At 37.9% G+C, this 17,875-nt stretch overlaps 1 protein-coding gene across 2 annotated transcripts; it reads left to right on the forward strand.

The window, feature by feature from the left end:
- The first annotated feature begins 245 nt into the window (after window positions 1–245).
- Window positions 246–14,718, forward strand: sdcbp2 (syndecan binding protein (syntenin) 2). 2 transcript variants are annotated; one of them, XM_008412829.3, is made up of 9 exons: window positions 246–404; window positions 5,780–5,831; window positions 6,638–6,734; window positions 8,628–8,728; window positions 10,373–10,537; window positions 11,028–11,203; window positions 11,479–11,650; window positions 12,358–12,449; window positions 13,311–14,718. In XM_008412829.3, exons 2-9 carry the CDS (start codon window positions 5,781–5,783, stop codon window positions 13,363–13,365), a joined length of 909 nt encoding a protein of 302 aa, XP_008411051.1. In that variant the 5' UTR covers window positions 246–404; window position 5,780; the 3' UTR covers window positions 13,366–14,718. The 2 variants fall into 2 exon arrangements, with proteins under 2 accessions (XP_008411051.1, XP_017161240.1); XM_017305751.2 differs by having other exon boundaries at window positions 10,376–10,537.
- The last annotated feature ends 3,157 nt before the right edge of the window (window positions 14,719–17,875 follow it).

Below are 17,875 nucleotides of genomic sequence, written 5' to 3' on the forward strand. Positions count from 1 at the left end.
GAAAGAAATGTGATACATACAAGACAGTAATTAATATGTACATAATCTAGACTGGTTATTCCCATAAATACATTTAAAAAATTACAAAAATCAAATGTTTTTCCACAGCTTCCTTTTCATAGAAGTCAAAGCTATTTATAATGTACTGTCCAGACTCTTTATGTCAATTAAAAGCGGAAAAATAACGTAAGGTTGAGTCATGACTCATGTGACCGATACGGGGCGTGGCTTTCGGCGTCAACACTGATTGACGTGGATCGGAGCAGGAAGCCAGCAGTGACATCACTTTCCAGAAGTCCCCTTCAGGTTTCAGACAGCGACGAAGAAGCAGCAAAATAAAGGGAGAGCGCTACTCTCTGGGAGTCCTGTCGGTTCGAGTTGATATCCACGCAAACACTGAGCAGGTGAGGCTGTTGTTTCTAATAGCGTTGAGGTGAACCTTTCTCAGCGGTGAAGGGTTTCGTTTCGCCCACCAAGCTAACACCGTCTCGGCTAGCTCCCCTCCACCTCCTCCGCTGTTTATGTCGGAACAAAGACGGTCTGCGTCGCGGCTCCGCGACTTCTGTCTGCCGTCAGATTTTCACACACGGTGCTTTTACTTTTATCGGGTTTTTTTTTTTCCCTACCTGGTCTTGAGGTGGTTAACAGAAGTCTTTTAAAACCAGTCAGGCTTGTTAATTTTTAATGATTATGCAGTAAGGCTAGCTTACGTTGATTGGCGAGGTTTTGTGTCTCAAATACAACCTTAGTTTCCGAATAAAGTTGTTTAGGTTGGAAAGCAACCTAAACTAATATTGTTAAGATGATTAGTTTTTACATCTAGACGAGATCACCTTACACCGCATGTATTATTTCTAACCCTTATTTATTTATTTTATTTTTTACGTCACCTATAAGAATAAATACGACTGTCTTGTTATATGTCCGTTGGTTTGGTTTGTTATTTGCCTGTACTTGATGTAATGGAAGACATATTTGGCAGTTACAGCGCTCAGGGTGTGGGTCAGTTCATATTTTCCCATCAGTCCTCCGACCTCCCTCTCTCCCTTCCTCTTTTTGCTTTCCCAGCCATGTCAGTAGACCGGAATAAGCTGCCAAAAACACCACATTCTTGGATCCAACCAATTCGTTCAGGCCTCCTGAAGTTAGCTGTCCAGCTTCCGCCTGCTTTTAATAGCGGTTGTCACATACTACTGTTGAATAGAAGCTGTGGAAAGTGACTGAGTTTGCTTATTTCTCTGAGTATTTCTGTTTGAGTTACTGTTTGCATTCATTTCTCTGACCTCGTTACATATCACTTGGACTACGAGGAAGATGAAATATACTAAAGATGAGAATACATAACTATCTGGCTTGTGAAGTGTAGATTTCCACAGCAGGATAAATAAAAAAATAAAAAAACGTTATTGGAAAAGAACAAACAAAAAGTGATCAGGCTAACTCCGCTTTGTGTACATTTAGGCTGATGACATCACAAGAAGCAGAGTAATAATAATAATAAAAAAAATCAACTAGCATTAGTAAACACAACAGCTGAGTGTTGAGAAAGAACTTCCTGATATTTAATCTGCCAAGTTTTCATACTTACTCGTTACTCATGAAATGAGTAAATTCAGTACTCTTTCTGTTTTACAATCAGTCTGAAACTCTGCTAGCTTTCCTGAACAACTTCTGCCTTTTCAACAATGGGATTTTTTTTTCTTACTTCTACCCTCTTGTGGAGTCTTCATGGCGATGGTGTGGAGGGTTGGTATGGCTATAGGTGGTTTGTTGGGAAATTAAATGTTGCTGTAACTCCTGCCATTCACAAATCTTCAGAGTTGTTGTGGATGGTGATCTTGGTAGCAGTTAGTCTCGCAACAATCTGAAGAAACTTCTGACTGAAGACACTGTTGCTGTTTGACAGTGTCATGACTGTCATACATGACATACTGAAGGCTCAACCTCCTGGCAGCATAAACAATACAGTAAAATGTCCTGTTTGACACTGTCAGTTGTTAGCAGCTCTGCTAACTCTCCTCCTTTGCTTTTGCTTCTCCCTCTCTCTCCATGCTCTTTTTGGTCCTTTTCTTCTGGGTTTTGGGAGTTGTAATTCAGGTATTATTTGGACTTTTGAGATGCTAACTAGCTTCTTCCAGTTATAGAGAAAATACCTTGTTGTCATGATTATGCATCAATTTTCCTGAAGTTGAAAAAAGTAAGAGCAAAAATAAATCCTTCCAGCTTCACAGGATCCAACGCCAGAAGCAATAATTGTTGAAAACAAAAAATAGAGGTATTGATTAAATATTTTTGAAATGGGAACTTAATTGCAAACAAATAGAAGAATATTTGATAGAAATGCTGATTTGCAGAAGAATAGCTAAATAAGAACAATACCCAATCATTAAATGTAGATTTGGTGACGAGTTATATTTGAAGTGAGTTTATCTTCTAGAAAAGAAATGTTTTGCTTGTAACTTTAAAATAATTGGCAGTTGTGACTTAATGTTATACTTTTTCATCTTACAAATCATGCAATAAATTATGTTGACGACCAACTTCCACTGCCGTTGCTAGAGGACCAGGTTATGTCATCAGGAGTTGCTCAAACTCCCATTTTCTCTCCAGTCCCATTCACAGCGAGTCCGCAGGTCGGTCCGAGAGAAGAACACAAAGCAAGCAAACGCATCGCTGAAAAGTAAACAGCAGAAGATATTTAAAATGGCCTTCTTTGTGCGCCAACACAATGATGCGTTTGTGTGTATGAGGAGTGTGAAGAAGGGAATAGAGTAGTGGCCGGAGTAAAGCTGGAGGACTGAGGTATCTCAGTGATGCGATCGTGGCTGACTTATTTGCTTGTTTTGAGGGCTCTTTGCAGATTTGACATGTCTGTGTCAGAGCAGGTCTCCATGCACATAGACTGTGGTTATGTAAACATGAGTCAGCAGTGTGATAATATTGAACATTTGGTATTTGGGAAGATGCATTTATGTGGGAAGGGTCTGTTAGTTTTGATATCGTTCAGTCACACCTATTGGTGTTTTTCTATTTTGCGATGAGGAAGTGTTCTATCCACACGTCTTGTGACTGACACACATTGTTGTGTAATGGACTGAACTAGATCTGATCTGCAACTACTGACTTTGATTTACATCCTGAAGAATGTTTTTAGCATATTTAATAACAAGGACTTCTCCTTTTAATCGTTATCGGAAATGTCCCGATACAACTTTTTCACTTCCGATCTGATACAAATATTGTAGTTTTGATTATTGGCTGATACCAATATCGACCCACTTATACTTTTATTACTCATTTTGTAGAGTGGAATGATAGAAAAGGCTTGATAAAGTAATATTACTCGGAGAACAGCAGTCCACAACAATAGGTATGAAAACAACTGACGTATTTATTATTAATCAGTGGGTCTGTGTGAGGGATACAAGTACTGCTGGATAGGCTTGTCACAATAAATCAATTATAATAAATTAAAACAAGCTCAATAATTTCCATTTACATGATTTAGAGTTTTTCTCTTTTATTTTCCTTCTCTTTTTTACCAAAAATTGGATGATGAAAGTTTTCAGTCTGATGCTTTGGCCTCAACTAGCCCATCTTTGTTTACAGAGACTTCATAATTAATTTTGTTTGTTGTTTTGTTAATTTAATTTGGATATTTAAAATGTCTTGTGGTGTTTAATGTTCATTGGAATTTTAAAGTTTATTGATGTTGGAGATTGTGTTCCTGCGTTATTATGCCATTACCATTACGTTACTTGAAAAGGGTCTCAAAACAACAATATTATAGTTTATCTTTTGCCCAGCAAAATTTGTTATCGTGACAGGCATGCGGGATAGAAATTCTGGAGTGGACTAAACGCTGGATCGGACTGCAAGTAGCAAAGATTTTAGACATCTATGCCAATGTAATACGATACCGATTCAGACCAAGTTCCAAAATCAATATTGAATTTGGACACTGGGTAGAAAGACTTGTAAAGTTGTCCTTTATATTATTAATAGAAATATTGTGTTTTCTTTATTTCTTCCTCATATAATATATATTTTTTTTTTTTATTTTTATGAAAGAGGCAGCAGCCAGCTACGTTTTATTTCTGTTGCACCAGAAAAAACAGATTTGAATAATTAGCTCAATATAGGGTTCATGTTACACAGAATAGTCTCCTGTCTAGCAGTTTGTAAATTTCCTAGCTGATGATCTACAGAGAGGTTTGGCTGATGAGAAAACAGTTGAGAGCAGGTATTAGATTTGGGTTATGATCTTTATGGATCATAGCCTAACAACAACAGCCAGGAAGTTCTACTCCTCCTAGTTTCTCCATATTTTGCCCCTCTGCCGCGTTCTGTTTCCATCTTTGTGCAGCCTCTGACGGCCTTTGCATTTCACATTTTAGAGAAAGATGAGGAAACAAATAAAAGGCTCATTTTCTAATTGGGTAGTTTTGTACCCGACTAAGTCGAGCGTGATGCACGGTGAACTGATACTAACCGTGTATCATTTTGCACCTTCCTTAAGGATGTTTCTAAAAATACTAATGTAGTCTTCTGTAAGTCAGTGTAAATGCGTCTCAGATAAATAATATCTAACAGCAGATTTGATCAAGAGTCATAATTTGAGATCAGATCCTCAGTTGATGGTAACGGTGTATTCTTCGGCCAAAGACTTGGCCGATTACCAATCTCCCAAAATGAAGGAAATCGGCACCGATAAATCGGTGCACCCTAGTGATTTGCATCACTGAACTTTACACAGTAACTGCAGTTAATCAGTGGTACAAAAGTGGGTTTGCACTACGAGGGGCCAATATGTGCACCAAATTATGGTGAAAAAATTACTTCTCGTCGACGTTTTCTGTATTTAATTTGATATCTTCATTGAACAAATGGGAGAAAATAGTAAAATTCGGACAGTCGCAGTGGGCTAAAGAAGAGAAGCCTTGATCTGTGGATGATTGGATGGAACTTAATGTCAGTGATAAATCACCTCCCTCTGTTGGACAAGGTGGTGTTTCTGTAACCTTTTATTTGGTGCAGGTCAAATAAAATCCAACATATAAATGTTTGCCTTTGGAAAAACTCCTTCCAGAACATTGATAAGAGGCAGACAGTCAGATAAAAGAGCGACAGCTACCGCTGCAGTAAATTCACAGGCGGACTTTCACCTTTCCAGTTCTTTTCATTTGCTGAAGCAGAAGTAGGTTTGTGGGTAATGAAGTCATTTGAGAGGATTCGTGGCGCTTCTGTTCGGTATCTGTCGTTATCTTCCTGAGAGCCTCGCCCTGCTTTGCTGAGCTGTTGCTCAACCTCAGTCAGCTGATTCCCTTTCATTTCCTCATACTGGTTCAGACTGCTGTCATGTTTATATCCAAGCTAATGACGCTGGAGCTAAACTGTGCTTTCAGGAGACCTTAAGGGAATTTATAATGTATTATAATGGAGAACCACAACCCTCTTTTGTGTCCACTTTTTTTTTCCTGCTTCCTTCATGCTATTTCAATTAAGGCTTCAGTTAGTAGTTTATTTTTGGATAAAATGTCTATTTGTTGTTTGTTAAAGTGGCAAAGTCTTCTTTAGAACTGCCTGTGTTTGGCTTTAACAGCTGAAGTCTTAATATTTTATTGACCTAATCTATTCCAGTAATGCATTTCAGCTTTGCAGAGTAGTTTGATCCAGTTGTTTCAGTAAAGTAGCTTAAGTTCTATGCTAATGGATAACATGGAGTTAAGCTAAAACCTTGCTGCTCACAGCCATTTTATGTTTTTTTTTTTTTTCTCAGAATGTCTCTGTATCCATCCCTGGAAGACCTCAAGGTCGACAAGGTCATCAAGGTAAGAGAAATGTGCTGCTATGTCTCTGTTTATAGCATGTCGATTCACCGAGATGTTAAGTTATTATTTGTTGGTTCTAGTAACCAATTCTACGTGAGCGTATGTGAAGGAGACCAGCCCGATTGAAAGAAGCTAATTGGATCCCAGCTCTTTAAACTGAAGAATGTTGCAAAGATAAGATTCTTGGGGAAATCAGGCATTAACCAGTTCCAATGTCTCTGCAAGAGCTGGGATCTGAGAAGATAAAAGAACATTTGCATTATTCTAAGCGGTCATTATTTGTTTACATCCATTAATTGTTTAATGTTGTTTGCAACATTAATACAACAGGAAATCATAACAAGAACTTAGCAAAAAAAAATTGTCCTTTTGAATGTTCTTCATTTGGTATCAACAGCCACACCAAAATGTGTTGTGTCCACTTGTTTCACATGGTTAGTCCACTCTTCAGAAAATGATGGTGTTTATGAGTTTAAAAAAAAAAAAAACAATCACTGATAAAGGCTGATTAAGCTAAAATCGTCACACTCAAGTCAACAGACATATTTTGAGTGCGTCTCTAGTCTTAACTCAGCCCTCATTTGTTTGGCTTCCATGTTACTTTATGTAACACTTATCCAGATTTATGTTTGGCGTAGTTGAAACCAAACGAGTGCATAACAATTCCTGCCCTTTGCAGTGTGTTGTCCTGTACCTTATCTTTCCCCAGACCTTCACCATGTCTCTGTTTTGTCCTTTTCTGTTGTTCTGAATGGAATCTACTTCACTAAGCTTTCATTTGACTGCTGTGTCTGATTGCTTTCTAGGCTCAGGCCCAGTTTGCACAGAGCACTGCCCCCATGCCGGCCATCACTGAGGGAACCTACCAGCCTCAGCCTGTTACTGCTGGGATGCCAGGATCCAGTGAGTCCCACGCCATGTTGCCAGTGCTAAAGCGTTTAAAACAGATCACTGTATCACTGAACTATACACAGTAACTGCAGTTAATCAGTGGTACAAAAAGTGGGTATCTAAAGTTTCCTATAATGTTTTTATTTCTTGCTCTTCTTTTCTGTGCTTGTGTCTGTGTCCTCATTTTGAGTGAAATTCTGTCAGTGGCCCACATGTTTGATTCATAATCATTGGAAATGGACTGAAGATGGGCAGAGATTAGAGACAGTGGAATTTTTGCTAATCTTCTCCCTTTTTCCTGCATCCCATTCTCCCACCCCTTCAGAGACTCCTCTCTCTCTATTCGGATGCAAAGTCCTGTGGGTTTTTCCTCTTTTGTTTTCACCTCAGCAGAGCTCGCTGCGAGTCACCATGGCGACAGGCTCTGGCAGTTGTGCCGGGATAGGGCGAAGGGAGGTGAAGGAGAGACTCACGGGTATTTAGCGAGCTCGAGAGGAAAAATGGAGTCTAGTTAAAGGAAAAGGAGATGAAATAGTCAAATTACTGACAGAAATATTCCTTGCATTAAATATTATTGTAAAATGCAAACGCTGATTTTAGATTACTTTAATAGAAAATTAATAGGTTTAAATATTTATCCAATTAAAACCTGAACATGTCAGTGGCTCTGCTGTTGTCCAACGAAGATTTTCATCAAGCATTTGTTTCCTCACCTGACATGCCAGCATGCTTCAATGCCTCTATCCTTATTGTATTGGACATATATTATATTTCCTTCTGCAAATGAATTTCCACACTGCCAAGGCAGCCTTACTAAGTATTTCTGGCCTCGTTTCTAGTGCAAATATCTCATTGCTCTTGAAATGAGACAAAACTAACTTACAAGTAACTTTTCAGCAAGATATAGGAGCTTGTTTTAAGTCATTTATTCCTTAATATTAATGAAGAAGTACTGGTTCCACTGGCAGTGGGCAGGAGAAAAATTTATTGTTACAAGTGCAGTAATCTGCCAGTCAAATTAGTACTTTTGAAAACCTTCCATGTGTTCTATAACAGCTGATTAGAGAGTAATCAGATTCTCTATCCACCATGTTTGTTTGACATTTTTAGCACAGACAAAGGTCTGGAACCACATTGGTTTACTCAAGGCACAGACACAGACTTACCGCTACAGTCTGGAGGAAAACTATTGTGAATTTGAAGAAGATAAAAAGATGAAATCCTCAAAAATTTGGGTTGCCTGAAAATATAGGCAATGGCAGATTTTTTTTATTTTATTATTTTATAGTCGTCACCGTCAACGATGAGGCCAAATTTCAAGATTTCTGTGTTTATGACTGACTCCATTCTTTCAATATTTTTATTTCCAAACTGGAAACCCATCAATCAACATTATTGCTGGTCATTGTTATTCATTACTTGACTGAATGTCTTATTTAGTACCATTAGTAATCATGCTGTAACTCCTCAGCTACTTCCTGTTACCAAATCTCCATCCTGTTGGTCAGGGTGATTCTTTTCCTGTGACCTTGTTTATACATAGCAGGCCATCATAACTAGCATCACCTCATTTTGTTTCTGTTTATATATTTGTTTAAAGACCAAAGAAGATGAGTAACTGTAGAACATACAGTTATGTGTTCATGTTTTCACAAGCAGGAAAAACCTGCTAATTCCAGTAATCTGTAACTGAACACTGCTGTTGTAAAACATGGCTGCCATCATCTGACATTCTATCAGGTGTTTTTACGCCTGTGAATGAAGGACTGATTGTGTCCGTGTTCAAAGTTGAACAAAGACCTCACTGAATTTCTGGAAGCTATTATCCAGTAGAGGGCAGATCATCTTTTCTGTCTTCTCAGACTCATTAGTTTTTTTTCATTTTGCCTCTCCTCTTTTTTTCAGGCTTGTACCCTAATCTGGAGGAGCTGGGAGATTACATGGGTCTGGCCCTCAACAGCGATGAAGTCCAGAGGAACCTGGCTCTTGTTCCTGTGGCTGACAATGTAAGCAGTTTAGTGTTTGTTTGCTTCATCATTATCATCAGACTTGTTCGTTTGTTTTATAGAGGAAGTGTTATGTAAAATGGACTTTTAAAAACATACCTGAAATGCTGCCTTGATTCTTTCATGCATGTTTGCAAAAAAATCCTTTAATCGCCATGGCAACCATTCAGATGTGCAAAATGCTTGGATGGATGTGGAACTGCCTTCGAGGACGAAGCTGCTCCTAAGAGCTGCAGATTTGGAGCTTCCATGACTCCCCCTCTCAGCTCCTTCAGACTAGCCAGCAGCAATTAGCAAACACCTGGTATAACTGTACATCTGCTGAGCTCATTATAGAAAATACTTCTGAGTGAAACGCTGGTAAAAACATTGTTAAAGGGTTAAACAGAAAAGCGATGTTGCGTTGACTTTATGAAGGTGGAGTTTCAGAAAGAGCCTGAGTTTCTCAAAGACACAGATGCCTAATTTCAAGGCATTAAATTACGAAGTCACTTTTCTTTTAAGTCATATTTGTCATAGCTTTTCTATAACTGATGGCAACGTAGTTACTCGATTGAGCTGTAAAAGAGCGTTCTGTGCCTGGAAAACGCACAGAACGTTTTCCAGGCACAAAAGAGAACCAGAAGAGGTCAGGCTGGATTGGAAACACAGAAAGCTGCTGCTCTGCCTTCAATGCAGCAGGAGCAGGAGATCCAGTCTGCAGAGTGACTCACTGCAGGCCTGAAGCTGAGTGGGAGACTGTGATCCCTTCACGCTCCTCCAGCAGCCTGCTCCCACCCCCAGCCTGTCAGCTTTTCTGCTGTTTGATTCAAACTCTTATCTTGACGCTTCACATTTTTCATCTTCTGTTTGAAAGCTGAAGAAGTGAAATTTCTAAAGAGCTTCATGAGACATTTTTAATTGTTCTGCCTGCTGAAGGAGGAGATGAAACGCAGTCCTCCCACATACAACTGAAATATTTATCAGTGTCAAAATGTGGAATGGATCGAACGATCTCAAATTATGTGCTGTTTCGATGAGCTTTAAAAGAGTCTTAAAATGTAAAATTATAAAAGCTCATACTGGTATTCAGATGTATATGTGTTGTGTACCCATGTACAGTTGAAACCAAATATTTACATACATTGAACTGTGAGGCACTCTTTTTCTCACTGTTTGAAGTTAAATCTGACCAAACTTTTCTTAGTTAGAATGACCAAACTTAATTCTATTTAAAATTTCAAACTTGTCGAACATTTTTTAGAAGTTATTTAGTAAATTTCCTCGAATTCAAGACTTTACATGGATTTGGTCAGTATCAAAATGTTTGTGCCTTTTTATTCACTGTATGTAATTATCTAGTTTCAACTGTATGTGTGTAATGTAAGTGTGTAATATTTAAATATACACACATTGAAATATTTAAATAAATAAATGTGTAATGGCACGTCTCTCGATATTGTTGACATTTTGTTTGAGTCTATGAAAATGGTGGCTAAGTCAGCCTATTCCTTTGTTGGTAAATTGTAGGTTGGAAAACAGTACTTTATTTTGTTTTCTTCTTAGTAATACAAATTTACCAAAATAAGTTGATCGGAATAGCTCTTTTTAAATCAGTCTTCCCTCTCCTCCTATCTGAACCTCCTTGTTCTTCTTTGCACACAGCAGGTGGCGCTGCCCTCCGGCTCTGGCGTGGGGGCGATGGTCCGCCCCGTGACGGGAACAGACATGGGCGTCAGGAGGGCAGAGATCCGTCCTGGCCTTCGAGAGATCATCCTCTGTAAGGACCAGGATGGGAAGGTCGGGCTCCGGCTGAGGGCCATCGACAACGTGAGTCAGCAACCGTCTCGCCTGCGCCGTTGACGCTCGTAAATTATTTAGCACACACTGATTTCTTAACACCTTGTTCCACGTAAGTGCTTTTGAAGTGCTTTAGAGGTGGGCCCTTTCTTACACTGCACTTGGTTGTGTGTGAAAATAAGAGATTTCTGGGTTGAGTTGGATGATGTTTTGATTAAGCCTGAGACTTTTTGTGTGTGAAGAAATTGTGATAACCACTAAACTGATTATCTATGTGACATTCCTGTTAGAGGGTCCAAAATTTGTCAAAGGCTAATTCTAATAATAGGCGGTAGACCAAATGTTAGTACTTCAGAGTATGCTATAAGGCATGTGGTTCTCTCACAGAGCGCACTGACCTACAGATGGTCATGCTGTCAAAACGTTGTTTCTGCCTAATTTCAAATAAGAGTTCTTAAATTAACTTCTCTTCCATTCTCTCCCTCTGCTCCGCTCACTAACTGAATGCTTGGGGCAATAGGGGCTGTTCGTCCAGCTCGTCCAGGCCAACTCCCCCGCTGCCCTGGCCGGGCTGCGCTTTGGGGATCAGGTTCTTCAGATCAACGGACAGAACTGCGCTGGCTGGAGCACAGATAAGGCCCACAAGGCTCTTAAAGCTGCGGCGGAGACCCGCATCGAGATGGTGGTCAGGGACAGGTGAGGACCGTTTGATGTGAAGAGGCGGGGAATAAAACATGACATAAAACTGTAATTCCAGTCATTTCTATTTTATACTGGAGGAAATTCTGTCTAATTAGCTCGTCAGAATTAAGAAACACCCACCTAGTCACTGTAAAGGACTGAGGTCATTACTTTATTTTTTGATGTTACATGATCTATTAATCCTACATTTTAATTTATCCAGGACATCAAAACTGAAGCTTTACCCTTGTAAATCTCTGATGGTCCGCTGTGAATTTTTTGTTCCCAAGACCTTTTCAGCGCACCATCACCATGCACAAAGACAGCTCAGGACATGTGGGCTTCATCTACAAGTCTGGAAAAATCACCTCCCTGGTCAAAGACGGCTCTGCTGCTCGCAACGGCCTGCTGACCGAACATTACATCTGTGAAATCAACGGACAGAACGTCATCGGACTCAAGGTCTGTCTGCATTTATGACCATCAGCCACGGTTTAGCAAAAATTCTCTTAAATGCTGTAAGAATTCAACACAGGGTGGGATTGTTACGGTTGTTACGGGATTGTTTAGGAAAAGTATGATTAGGTGGAATTATTGTCTTGTCAAATTTTGATTCAGTTGCATTTCCTTCACCTTTTTTCCCACAACCATGATGCAGTAAACATGCTTCCACTATATCCACTATTTAAAATAATTTACCAAAAGTTGAATCCAGATTGCTTATCACATTTTTGCAAGCTGATGAAATGTTACAAACGGTGGGTTTTAATGGAAAAAGAATCAACGTCTTTTTGCTTAAACTAATGTCACCAGTTTTGGGTCACGACCCCGTTAGCTAAGAGGTACTACTGTAGGATACAGAGTCCAACACTTGTATACACTGCTTTGTTTGAAAGGAAATAAATGCTGACATTTTAGATAGAAGATTCAGTGACTATATAACTACAGTAAAAAGATTAAAATAAAACAACTTAACATGTTTTATTAAAATAATTTAAGATGGCCAGAGTTAAACTAATGCGTGTCTCAACAGTCTGTTTTTACATTGGTATTCCACACATCCACATGTTAATATGTTCTAGAATATTTGTATGTGTGAGTACTAATTTTACCTTCTGTATGTTTTTTCCAATAGGATTTAATTGCTGACATGTCTCTGTATTTTCTAGGACTCTCAGATTAAGGACATTCTGAACACTTCCCCCACCACCATGACCATCACCGTCATGCCCAAGTTAATCTATGAACACATGATAAAGAGGTACGCCCAGCTCCATCCTTCCATTTTAATCAGTTTGCTCATTTAGAATTTAAGATGTTCATTTTTTTCTGTTATCTCTCTGGCAAAAGTGTGCTGTCGATGTTTTTGGTGCTTTAAACCAATAGTTTGACTGAGACTCTCTGCAATAATAGTTGAATGACTCTTTTGCTAATGTTCTTTTGGACAAAATGAAATGAAACCCACATTTTAATTTATTGATTGGTCATTTTAGCAGTATGTTATATAAAAGATCTAGATTCATATTTGGTTCTAAAGTAATTAGTTGATAAATTGACTGAGATTGAATCACAATTTTCTATTTAACTGAATCTCCTAAAAAGTGCAAATATTTAACTTTATGCTATATATTTTTCAAGTATTTTTTAATTGTGTGATGCTTTACTCTGAAATTGTAATATGCAACACTGTTGAAAATTTAGTTCTGCAGTTCATCAGAAGCAGTTTATCATTTATTTCTGATAAATGGTCACGATAACAAATTTTACTGGATGATGAATTTCCCCACAATGTTGTTCAGACAATCTCAAAGTAATATATTGCTACTAATGCAAGTCCACCCTTTAAATAAACTTTAATTTCATAAATAACTCTCAACACTGGCATTGTAAGATATTTTGAATATCCTAAATGAAATAAAACAACCAAAAACAATAAATAAAAAATAAATAAAAACACCCAAACTAAAACCATAAATAAAATGGATTTCGATGTCTCTAAGCAGCTCATTTTGAATTATTATTCAAATTATTATTTGAATTAAATTATTACAGTGAAATTGAATAAATGATTGCATCCCGTTTATTTCCAAGCTGATGGAAACTGTATTTGTTTTCCGTTCAGGATGTCCACCGGCCTGCTGCGGTCCGCCATGGACCACTCCGTCCCTGAGGTGTGAGGACCGTCGGCCATGCTGAAAACCGTCACCATGTCTGCAGAATAGTTCCTCTTGTCATTTTTAACCGTTTTTTTTCTTCTGTCTTCATACCAAGAAGCCTTCAACTTCACATCACAATTGTTTTCCTTCATTACCTGTAACATATTCTTAAAACAAAACCTTTTTTACTCTTCACTTTTCTACATTTTATCATTAGTACTGTCTGTATGTTAACTTAGTAGTGTGATGTTTAGTACACATCTGTTTTTCCTTTTTTTTTATTCAGGATTAGGACTATAGAGTAAGTTTTTTTTTTTTTGCTGTTGTTTTTTTCCTTCTTCTGTTTAAAAAGAAACATGCACAAACTATCATGAGTCCAGATCTTCCTCCTCAGTTTGGAGCCAAGTCGGTGACACTTCATCCTTTCCTAAATGCTGTAGAAGTCGATCGGCAGCCATGCGGATAGTAGATGTAGTCTCTGCACACCTTTCTTTTTCTGTAAATAATCCAATCTGAACTAACACCTGGGCTCTCCGAATCAAAAATAAACTCGTCTAATTCCAGTGTACAGCCATATACCAGGGGCCAGTAGGAGTGGTTTGTTTTTACTTCCTCTCATTTAACGGTGAGGATCAGGTTTTAATGAAACAATGTGAGTGTTAGCATTTTTTTTTAATTATTATTGTTGATTTGCTGTTCCGAGATTCAAAGTCTGAACGCAGCAGTTTTCCATATTGTCCAGCAGGTGGCGACCTAGAACAACACAGTTCCAGCCTCTGATGAGCTGCAGCTACAACAAACACTGCATTTTCCAGGGGGAACTGTTGGGAAAAGAAACAATGTTTGGAGGGAAATAAAAGAATAATCTGAATATTATTATGGTCACCTGTTAATTGATGGTAAAGCGTTGTATGGTCTTGTGTTTCATGAGGAAATGGCTGATATCATTTCATTGGGGGCCCCGAGTCGGGCCCGCCCACTAAGTGCACTTTTCATTACCTTATAAGAGTTGTTTTTTTCTCCTGTATTATCCATTTCACCTTTTTTAATCTTTGGTGCCTCGTGTTAACCAGACAACTCATAAAAAAAAAATCCCATTCGGTCATTCAGACAGGACTTCCTGCTGTCTTCTGCTGCGTCTTGTCTCACGACCGATGAACAAAATCGACCTTACACTTGTAAATTCCAACATGTTCCTCCTTTTATTGCTGTTCATTTTTGGGATGCATGTACTCTTTAATTTTCTCCGTATGCAATCTGATAAACAAAAAAAAATGCTGTCATTCTGTAAAAAATATTACAAAAAATCTAAAAGTTTATATACAAATGTAACCAAGATAATATTGTAAAACTGAATAAAGTCTTTTCTGTTCACACCCTGATTCTGCCTCATTGATTCGCAGTTCGATGACAAAGACGACAGGAATGCTTCCATCACGCTCTTTTAACAAGTTTATTTTTGACTTCACACAGGGTGGAGGGACCTGGGCCCCATTTGTTTTTATATGGTTTTTTTCACTGCACACCCAATTATTGCATTAAAATAGTTATTTCAGATAAGCTTCAAATATATATTCATTCTGTACAGGATAACAGACGCCTGAACAGGCTTGATAAGGAACTAGACCTTAGAATATATCAGGGTTACTTGGGGAAGGGAACACACACACAAGTATGTTGTGTTTACAAGGACATTCCAGTGACTTCCATTAATTTCTACCGTCTAACCTTTAACCTAAACATAACCACTACATGCCTAACCTTAACTCAGTTCACACCTTAGTCCAAACCTAACCCACAAGCCAAGCAGCACTTCTCTTGGTCCCTGCATTGTGGTGTGCTTTAGGACAACAATCCTTGCAATTTAACAAATACAAGATCACGCAAACACACACACACGCACACACACACGCACACTAGTAATTTATGTAACACATGTTCCTGCATAATTCATAACATTAAGATAAAAGATTTAAAAAAATATGTTTGATGTTAGTGATAAGAATGTAATTTATTACTGCAACCATCTTAGTTCCACTAAATCATCTGAGTGTTTTGCAATGTGAATGTTATTGAGACAATATCTGTTGTGAATTGGTGCTATAAATATATAAACTGACAACTAAATTTAATGTGCTCGACATTGTTAATAATCTTAATATTTCATTAGAAATTATTGCTCAACTTGATTAAAATGCAGTATCTACTGTATTCAACATTCAGGTGCATGAAAGGCAAATGATATGAAGTAAGTGGTGTACAAAATATCAAAACGACCAAAAGGGCTTGTTTAAACAATGAGCATGAACAAGACATGATGTGGTTCTGCTCAAAAGTCATTGGAGGGCAAAATATCAGTAGATTTTCAAAGCTCAAATATTCCGGAAACTGAGGAAATTGATTTAATATTTCATGACTGTGAGGAGAATTAATATTCTACCATCTGATGCTTTAGTATGTTTGTTTTTCAAAGTCTTCATCGGTCCTGCACACCAACCTGCTGCTGGTTCCATCTCTCCACATTGCTTTATTTAAAAGGGATAGTTCAGATTTTTTAAGGATGAGATTTTGAACAGAGATGCAAGATCTGTTTCTTGCAGTAAAAGTAATTTTGGGATTTTTTTTTTAAGCAATGTTATTTCATTTCCAATAGATATCAAAACAGTTTTAAGATTGTTCTTGACTTCTATTAATTTAAATGTCATAAATGTTATAGCAAATCACAAACTCATTCTACAGATGTCCAGGTTTTTCAGGGGCACTAAAAGTTGCTTTCCATAGTTTCTTACACTGTACAGTATTACTTTTGCAGCAAATAAATATGCATGAGTAAATATAACTATATTGTTGAAATATGATGATACTTTAAAGACTCTTAATGATATCTGCTTTACATCAGCAACATTTTGAGACTATTTTAAAATGGCAGAAGACAATTTTTGTCTTGGCCCAACTATGATGAACCAGAGTTCATCAAAGTGAGAAGCCGCCTACAGGAAGTGAGCAGTGGCGCCCCCTGGAGGAGATCTGAGGTTGAAAAAAGGAGCTTTTATCTGGATACCTCAGCTGTCTGGTCATTTTTGATTGGATGTCGCTTAACATCCAGCCCAACCAAAAACATTTTGACATAATGTATTTGCTTCTAACAAATAATTTTCCCTGCTCACGTTTTGATTAATTGAAATAATCTCCTTCAACTGGATGGCAACTCTCAAGAAAGCAAGACACATTTTCCTCAATAGGTATGTGCAACAATCTTGTCAATTTGAATTGACCTCAGGTGAAACTGTTTTATAATACAAAACCAAAATGTATATCCCATGCATCAGAAAAATAAGTTGTACCTGTTAACAATAAAAACAGGGAATATCAGTAAGAGATCTTCCCATATCATAATCAATTAATAAAACTCTATAAAATGTGGACTTTAAGATATGGACTTTAGAGGCCAATATTGCAAAATCATTTCTGTTTAGGAAGCAGGGAGATCCTGTACAACAAGCCTGACTGGACAGAAACATGTGACCTAAACTACATGTGCATGTCAGTAAATGAGAATATCATCCGAATAACTGGATGATATTATCCAATTAATTATTGGATAATATCACCTAATTATAATTCACTTCAAAAACTCTGATATCAAACAGATTCACTTAGTAACGGGGTGATATATTTCAAGCATTTATTTATGTTAATGTTGATGGTTATGGCTTACAGCTGATGAAAACCCAAATGTCAGTTTGTCCAGTAATTGCATAAAACCATCTTACTAAGGTCTTTACTACAGAAATGTTGGTACAGTTGATACAGGCAAGACTGGCTGTTGCCTTGTCGACAGCTAACAGCGTTGCAGCAATGTTTGCATGTGAATAGAAAGTTGGTTGGAAGAAAAAAAAAAAGTTTGGTTGAAAAAAGCAACAGGAAAAACTGCAGCCTCAGCAGGATTGTGAAGCCAAACTTGTTAAAGAGTTTGAGGAAGAATTACAAAGAGGAATTGGTGTTTCAAGAAACGCAACTCACAGACATGCTAGTGTTGATATTTATGCAGTGGACCAGAAGCTGCCCTGGAGTAGCTCAGATCCACTGAAACAAAAGGTTTAGACCTCCTGTAGAATAACTTATGACTGTGTATATTGTAATAGCCAAATAAATATATCTAAATATGCATTAATGTGCACAGTGGAAACCCTCTTAGCATGTTTGCAGACACATCAATGGTCCTCTATTACTCGGGGGTGCAGCCAATCAGCTCTGAGGAAAATGATTGGCGTTCCTGGATTGACTGCTTTGCAAACTCCAGCCAATAGAGTGTCAAGTTGCATTACACCAAAGTATCTTTGTTTATTTTTGGTACAATCCACGAAAAACCCTAAGCATAGGCAAATTCATCGAAAAATATTTAAAAAAATATGCAAAAACTGAACTTCGATTAAGCGGGGGTCCAGCCTATTTCTGTATTAGATTTTCTGAAGAAAAACAAAAACCCCTAAACTGCAAGATTTAATTAGCTGAAATACATAATTGTCAA

This window comes from Poecilia reticulata, chromosome 7 (genome assembly GCF_904066995.2).
Source record: "Poecilia reticulata chromosome 7, P_reticulata-male-v2, whole genome shotgun sequence".
Taxonomy (NCBI): domain Eukaryota; kingdom Metazoa; phylum Chordata; class Actinopteri; order Cyprinodontiformes; family Poeciliidae; genus Poecilia; species Poecilia reticulata.